Consider the following 7,634-nt stretch of genomic DNA (forward strand, 5'->3'; position numbering starts at 1 on the left):
CCAAGTCTGAATTTTCAGTTGAAAAGAGCAAGGGACAAGCTTTCCAGGAACTGTATTTGCATGCAGATTTCCCAGAATTTTTTTTCCCAGTTGGTTTGGAAGGGTGCTCCTTCCCTCTCAGGCTGCGCTCCGCAACTCCTACAGTCTCTCAGCTCACAATGAGTTCTGTGGTACAGCTTCAGCCCTTCTTGCTTTTATGTAACTTCTTTTTAAAGATCATTGCTTTTGCCATTACGGCCCATTTTATTTACCCATTACCTTATTTTGTAATCCACATAGAGTTCTTGTGAGAGCAATCCAGCACCTTAAACTCATGTGTAGTCACAAGCATGTGACCTTCTAGATAAAAGTCTTACTTATTATGAATTAATGAACTTAAAACCCAGTAATCTAACAAAGAAAATATGTATTATTTAAATACGGTAACTTAGATTTTTAAAAAGATTTAACTGCAAAATCTGGTGCAATATTAAAGCTCAGAGACAATGCTTCCATATGCAAACTATTAGTTAAATTTCATTCCTTCATACATTTCCTTCTGACAAAGCAACTTGAACTGTTTTCTTGCCATTCAAGCATTTACCATAATTTGAACACCATCAAAAAAACCCTGACTAAAAGGTACCCTGACAGATTCAGAGAGCAGGCAGCAGTTGGAGCTGAATTAGCTACAGCAGCACAAGCTTTCTGAATGAGCACTGCCTTCAAAATCTACTGCTGTTTGCAAGGTGATAGTGGGGACTGGCTCTCATTGACAGGAGTCCACCGAGCTACATGATGAACTACACACTAGGAGGTCTTACTCCCAGGATCACAAATATCACAGAATCACAGAATTGTTTGTGTTGGAAAGGATCCTTAAAACTCATCTAGTCCAACTCCTCAGCTATGAGCAGGGACCTCTGCAGCTCGTTCTACAAACAGGCAAATTGTGGTGTCTGATAGCCAGCAGCAGAGCCTGGCATTCCTGAACCCAGCACAACACTGCACTTCCAAGATTATCCATCACCTGAGCTTGGCCTCACACTGACCTGAAAACCTTCCTACCTCCCTGCTTAGAAAGCGTAAGAAGGTAAAAGCTTCCAAAATTAGTATTTCTAATTAAGAGCGTGGTGAAGTGATTCTGCTGTGTCTTACTACACTGAGTAATACACTGATATTTTCACTCTGCACAGTAGTTTACTGTATAAAAATAACCATATGGCACAGAAGGGTTATTTGTGAGAAAATTATGATTTTTTTCAACTAAGTTATTCGGCTTTTTTTAGAAGACAGCCTTTTTTTCTTCAATAAGTGCTGTGCTTTATCCTTCAGGATGGAAGATGCATAGTAGTTACCCTGTGCTTATTATTAAAGAAAATACACAACTACTGTAAGAAAATGACTGGACATAGGCTGGACAGAACTCCCTGAGTGCTCTCCTCACTTCAGCACTCTTGCTGTTAATGTCTTTAGCCTCCCCAAGGCACACAAAGCAACAGAACACATCCCTAGGGATTCGTCACTTGAGCATGCTCTCAGTTACCAATATTTTAGCTATGAACTTCTCTATCTTCAGAGAGATGTAGACTCATGATAAAATATTTAATTTCAGTCTAAATCGTGGGTTTTCAAAATATATTTTGTGGTACTGTATTCAAGCTTTTCGGACCAGAGGCCAAAGGACTTTCCTCATTGCTTTAACACAAGTTCTTACCCTTCTCTTCACTTTGCATTCCTCGTCTACTTTCACTTAACAGGGTATTTCGTTATCAAAGGTTTTAAAAACAAATTAAAATAAGTAGAAATAAGGATATTTTATTTTTCCTATATGAATAAAGAACCTGCAGTCAAGAAAAATGCTTACATACGGTGATATCAGCTGCACAGTCAACAAGAGAAAAGTCCCTTCAGAAGAACCAAGCACTGAACACGCTCATCATCAATCAGCTAAATCACTTCCATTTAGAACGTCCTGTTCACAGCTTCTGTATTTGACATGGATTGCTTCATGTCTTCAGCTCCTTGCAGTACATTCCCACCTCTTGCAGTGGGTGTAAGCATGGGGAAAATGTGAGGAAGCCAACCTCTAACTCCCCTCCAGCATAACAGTGCAGTTATTATTCTCAGTCGTGAGCAGCATGCAATAATCTCACAAACGAGGTTCTTGGCCTCGGCATTCTTTTCCTTTTCGAAACCTAAGAATTGTCGTAACACCATCGCTCTGCTTCTGGTTTAGTGTTGCATTCTGGTAAACAAAGTGGGTCATCTTTTTTCAGGCAACACTTCCAGGATTATTACGAACTGAATTGAAAGGGATACTTTGTAAATTACAAAGTTGTTCAGTAAAACCTTTCACTGTTGCAAATGTAAGAGCACAGATTTCTTCATACAAGCTCTGATTCTCTTTTGTCAGCTCTTTACTAGAAATTCAGGCTCTGCTTTTGTGTAGCAAGTAACATTTTCCCTCTGAATGCTTCACAAGAATTCATTCATACCACAATGAATTAAACAGAATTTATAGTTTCTCTACACAGCCTACGATGTACACGCCTATTATGTGTTAGCTATCTTAAAGGAACTACTAATGCATCTTCTTGAAGCACCAGTTCTTCAGCTTCGGACGACACATTTCAAATGCCTGGGTAAAAAAATTCACAACATTTTAAAACACTACACTGTTGTACAGGTCCTAATGCCATCAGGCTCCAACAGAAAGAAGTGACACGTTATGAATGTGATGAGACTTATCTTTATCAATGCACTTATTCCAAGATCTTGCATCAAATCCCCAGGCTGGTACGAACAGGCATAGCTTCAATGAACCTGTGCTAATTTACACCAACTGAGGCTATGGCTCCACATCAAAGAACCCTGAAGCATTCGTCACCTACATAAACTGTATTTAAATATATGCATGTATATGCTGGCATGTATTCACTTGATTTCATGTTTCCAATCATTTCAGAACTTATTTGACTTAAAACATAACCCTATGCAAGTTGACATCTCAGTAGAAGCAGCCCCTACTAGCCTTTGTAGCCAATTGTAATTTGGAAACCTGCATCAATTTTCTGTCACTAAAGTGCAAAGGCTCCTTTCTTCTCCTTGACCATTTCTATACATCTCGAGGCCACAGAACCATCTGAAGCATCTCCCATCTCAGAGCAACGCTCAGTGGAAAATGGATTCTCCTGCACATTCTCCTGCCTGCCCTAATATGAAAGAAGGTTCTTGAGAGAGGCTCCAAAAATTTCTCAAATGTGAAAGACAAAGGGCTGTTATGACATGAAAAGATGATTAAGGTCTAAGCTCTTTCCATGCATTGCCTACGATTTTTGGAGGCATGTAAACACCTGCCTATATACCCATGTAGGTTAAGATAAAAGCAGCACTTGAGCTGATGACTCGTCATCTGGAACATTCCTCTTTCCTTTTGGGCATCAGTGAACAACACGAGAGGGACTGAAGTTCTTGCAAGATTTGTTTTTGTTTTGAAGTATTTTGTTTTTAAAGAACACGCTGTAATCTGATCTGCATTTACATCTCCTTAAAAGAGTGGTATCAGGAAAATCTCAGTACTCCCTTCTGCCACCGCTGAGCCGTGCCACACCTCCCACCTGGCCTTACTGAACCATGCCTGAGAATTATTTTGTTAGCATATCATAACACCAAGCTCTCAATGAGACAACACTGACCATTTTTCCCCTGCAGTGCAAAACCGAGTACACAAAAACAGTGGTTTTCTGTTATGCAAACTTTCCTCTCATACTGAGAAAGTCATGAGAACCCAGCTGAAATCCAGCCTAAGACACAGCAGCGCAGTGCAATTCCTGTGCAGTGTGAACACTCAAGAACATAACCTATTTTACTACACAGACTCAGACTTCAAGGCTTTCAGGTAAGAAACACCCCAAGGAGAACACGCACACTCTTACGAGCTTCGGAAGTGTTCGTGCTTACTTCAAAACACTGCCAACATTAAGTAGCATTGTGAAGGCTGAATTTCTTTTCCACAACTTCACCATCAGCAATCAGATTCATGGGAACAGCTTTATAAACTCCAGGCACATAATTCAAGGATATGAGGGAACAAAGGTCTATCAAGTTGTTTTCACTCCACGCAGAGGAGGAACAAGCAGCTCTAACTACACCCACACTGTTAGATATCGCAGTAGCATTACATCAGTAATACTATGGGCTTCTCAGATCTCTGCTCTGGTGGCAGCAGGCACAGAATCACATTTATCAGGCCTTATAAATGCCAGATTTAAAACATAACTTTAGCTTAAGCTAAAGAAGCCCTGGACAGACATTTTTTCAGCAAAGATAAAGCAAACGGAGAATGGGGATGGCAGTTAGAGGAGGAAATAAGATAGATTTGCTACATGAGACCTCAACCTATAAATCAGTAGCTCACCAATTGCCAAGCTTCAGGTGCCAGCATCAGCACACAGCCCCTTGCCATCCCAGCCCCCCCAGCAGCCCCAAGCACCCCAGACACCCACCCCAGTGCTCTCCACTCAGTGCAGAGCACTGTAAGCGTGCCACCAGAGGGGCTGGAGAGGTTGATTTAAAAGGACAGAGCAAACAAAACCCAGAAACCCCCTCCTGCTGCTCCCACCAACACACTACCAGATGCCCAAACCTTCACCGACAAAAGTGAACCAAACCACCAACAGTGCAAAACTAAGAAAAAGTAACTACAGTAGGCAAATCCTCCGCAGCTGTTCCTTGCTCATTTTCTGTGCCTTGAAAAGCACAAGCAGTGCCACAGCACTATGCTGCTACCTTCATTTTAGTGGGCACTGAAAAGTGAATTCTGATCACTTCAAGTTTGAGGAAACAGTAAGGAACAGACAACTCTGGCAATGCCATTTAAGTCCTAAGGGAAGCCAAACAATCCAGAAAAATCCCAAAAGCAGTAAGAACAGCCACTTTATGTAATCCATGAACCGCTCTGCCCTCCCCATACCTGCAGGGAGGTTCTATGGAAGACTGAAAAAGTTTTCTCTGCTTCTTCCAGCACAGAAAGGCACAGTTATCATATGTACAAAAGGTTTTTGTGTTAGCTTTCAACCCCATTAATGGTGGCTCAGTTCCACCGGCGCTGAAAGAAACGCACAGACAGAAAGCAGCGGCACACACAAATCCTCACAACCCCACACAGGTTTAAGGATCACAGCCAGCAGCACCAAAGTGGGCACCTCAGGCAAAGTGGGCTCTGACCTCAGTGGCAGAGATACAACAGAAAAACCTTCCTTTTCCTATCAACCCCTGAGATGCCAGATGATACAAGTCCCAATTACAAGAAACTGAAAAGCTTGATCAGTTTTTCAGACACGCACCTCACTACCCTCCATCATACCCTTCTGTACACCTGAAGACCCAGAGCTCTCAAGAGAATACTGCTCTAAAACCTGCTTGTCACCGAGATTGTCTTTAAGTAACTAGTAACCCTAAGTGGTGCATGTACTTAAAAGCCTGCGAGATTCACTCTCCTAATAACAAAGTGTCACAGTGCAGAATGCAGGGAAAGCTTGTCCCAGCAGGAGCCGCATGAACAAGGGTTTGCTTAAAGAATATTGAATCATAGAATCGCTCAGGTTGGAAAAGACCTTAAAGATCATCGAGTCCAACCATGACCTAACCATACTACCCTAACAACCCTCTGCTAAATCACGTCCCCGAAAGTCACCATGCTTCTAAACCTGAATAAAATGGTAGATATAAGCAAACAAAGCTCAAGAGAAGGCAGTTATACTCACTCCATACACTGAGACAAACTGAGCCCCTGCAACAACAGGGGGAAAACTATGAGGAGCATATAAAAATGCTCCAGTTACTGAGGAATAGCTAAAATCCAAGTAACTGTCAATGCATAATGGCATAGGGGGGGAGGTCAAGATCCCTTGAGAAATCAAATGCGATTGAAGTTTGGAACTACACAAAGGAATGCGTGCCACAAACCCGTAAGTGAATCTGCTTCCAGTTACTGTGATGACTGAATTTCACTTTTGTAAGAATGAGGGACACACAGGGTCAAAATTCCTGACTTCTGCATCTCACAGCACATCATTAGCAAACAACAAGCTTCACTAACTGCTGAGAAATAACACCCAAATGCAAGCACGGCAAGAAAGGACTCTAACATGCTGAAATCAACGTGTGCTACATCTGCAATCCAAGCCTTCCCATCAAGGGACAGGATGGGAGGGGGCTCTCCTTACAGGTACTCCAAGCAAGGACACTTTCAAACCTAAACTGTTCTACACCAACCCAGGCTCTTGAGCAATACTTGAGATTTACAGCAAGTTCTCTGCTGAGCTCACATCCTTCCTTTCTCACTTTGCTATCTTTGCTCAACAGCAGACTCACAGCCCCAGGATGAGCACAGCACAGCCCCAGCTTTATGTTTTAAGTTAAAGCATACCCTGCAACAGAGGTAACCTCAGTACTCCTCATTACTTGATAAGATACATTCTCAACCTTGAACTCCGTCTATGGGAAGCACGAGACAACGAATGCTCCTTCTTTAAGCCCTCCCTTTAAGGAAGGGTAGGATAAGCCACGCATACTGATTCTTGCATTCTGAAGAAAGCAGATTACTTCCAGGATAAGAAGATTGCAATAAATAAATAAATAAATAAAAAGTACCAAAGAGAGACAGAACAGTAAATGAAAAATAACAAATGCTCGAGGACAAAGAAAAACAGCAACAGAGAAAACCTTAATGTCTCAAAGCCCCTCTCTAGAGCTGCCTCCAAACGAGGCCAAAGCACAGAACAATCCCCGCTCCCACGATTTTCTGAGGCTTTCGATAGCACGGAGTAGAAAAACAAAGTAGCACCTCTCTGTTACTATTTCATCGGGCTGAAAGGCTCAGCTCGTCCATCCCGGTGACATTAGCACGGAGGTGGCACAGCCCCGGAGGTACGGCACAGAAGCAGAGCGTTCCCAACCCCACGCTCCGCGTCCGCAGCTCAGCACAAAGCTCCATCATCCATTTTAGCAGCCAGCCAACTCCTCCCCAGCCCCACTTCCATACTGCCCGCTTATCCCGGCCGACCCTTGAATACCAGCGCAGAGACAGCCCGTCTCAAAGAAATCCCCACCATCAGCACAGCCAAGCGCTGCCTCCTCGCAGGCAGCATCGCAGCACCCACTGCTCCGCACGGCGCATCGCCCATCGAAGATCCCATCACCTGAGCGCCCCGACTCCAGAACTTCGCCGTGCAACAAAAGCTCCGCGGCCTTTATTTCCCTCTCTCTCTCTCTCTAATTTGAGCTCACGATCCACGGTGAATTATTCATCCTCCCCAACTCACATTGTTCGGCGGCCGCGTCCCCCACCGCCACGCTTCTCTCAAGCTCCCGATGCCGAACTCGACCCTTCCCGAACAAAACCGGAGCACAGTAGGAGACGAAAGGCTCGCCGAAGCCTCCCGCAAGGCGCAATGCATCCCTCCCGCCTCCTTTTGGGAAACAGCCGCAGCTCTGGGGACAAACCAGCACACGGCACGCATCCTCAGGGAAAACGCGTGCGTCGCGCTCGGCGCTTTCTCCCTCTCGGCGCCTCCTTCCCCCCTCGTAATTCCCACCGCCGTGCCTACAACACAAGTTCCCCATCCCCCCCGGCACACGGGAACCCCCCG

General features: G+C 44.1%; 1 protein-coding gene across 2 annotated transcripts in view; it reads right to left on the minus strand.

The window, feature by feature from the left end:
- The window catches only part of HIF1A (hypoxia inducible factor 1 subunit alpha), a 30,228-nt gene extending 22,693 nt beyond the window's left edge, over window positions 1-7,535 (minus strand). The window contains exon 1 of one of the 2 annotated variants that reach the window (XR_793781.3): window positions 7,308-7,535. Coding sequence is in view for 1 of the 2 variants with exons in the window: in XM_010712056.3 (XP_010710358.1) it covers window positions 7,308-7,309 (2 nt within the window). In the remaining variant the exon portion in view is untranslated. The remainder of the gene's footprint in view (window positions 1-7,307) is intronic. The other variant, XM_010712056.3, reaches the window with a different exon arrangement.
- Between the last annotated feature and the right edge of the window lie 99 nt (window positions 7,536-7,634).

The sequence above is a fragment of the Meleagris gallopavo genome, chromosome 5, assembly GCF_000146605.3.
Source record: "Meleagris gallopavo isolate NT-WF06-2002-E0010 breed Aviagen turkey brand Nicholas breeding stock chromosome 5, Turkey_5.1, whole genome shotgun sequence".
Lineage (NCBI taxonomy): Eukaryota > Metazoa > Chordata > Aves > Galliformes > Phasianidae > Meleagris > Meleagris gallopavo.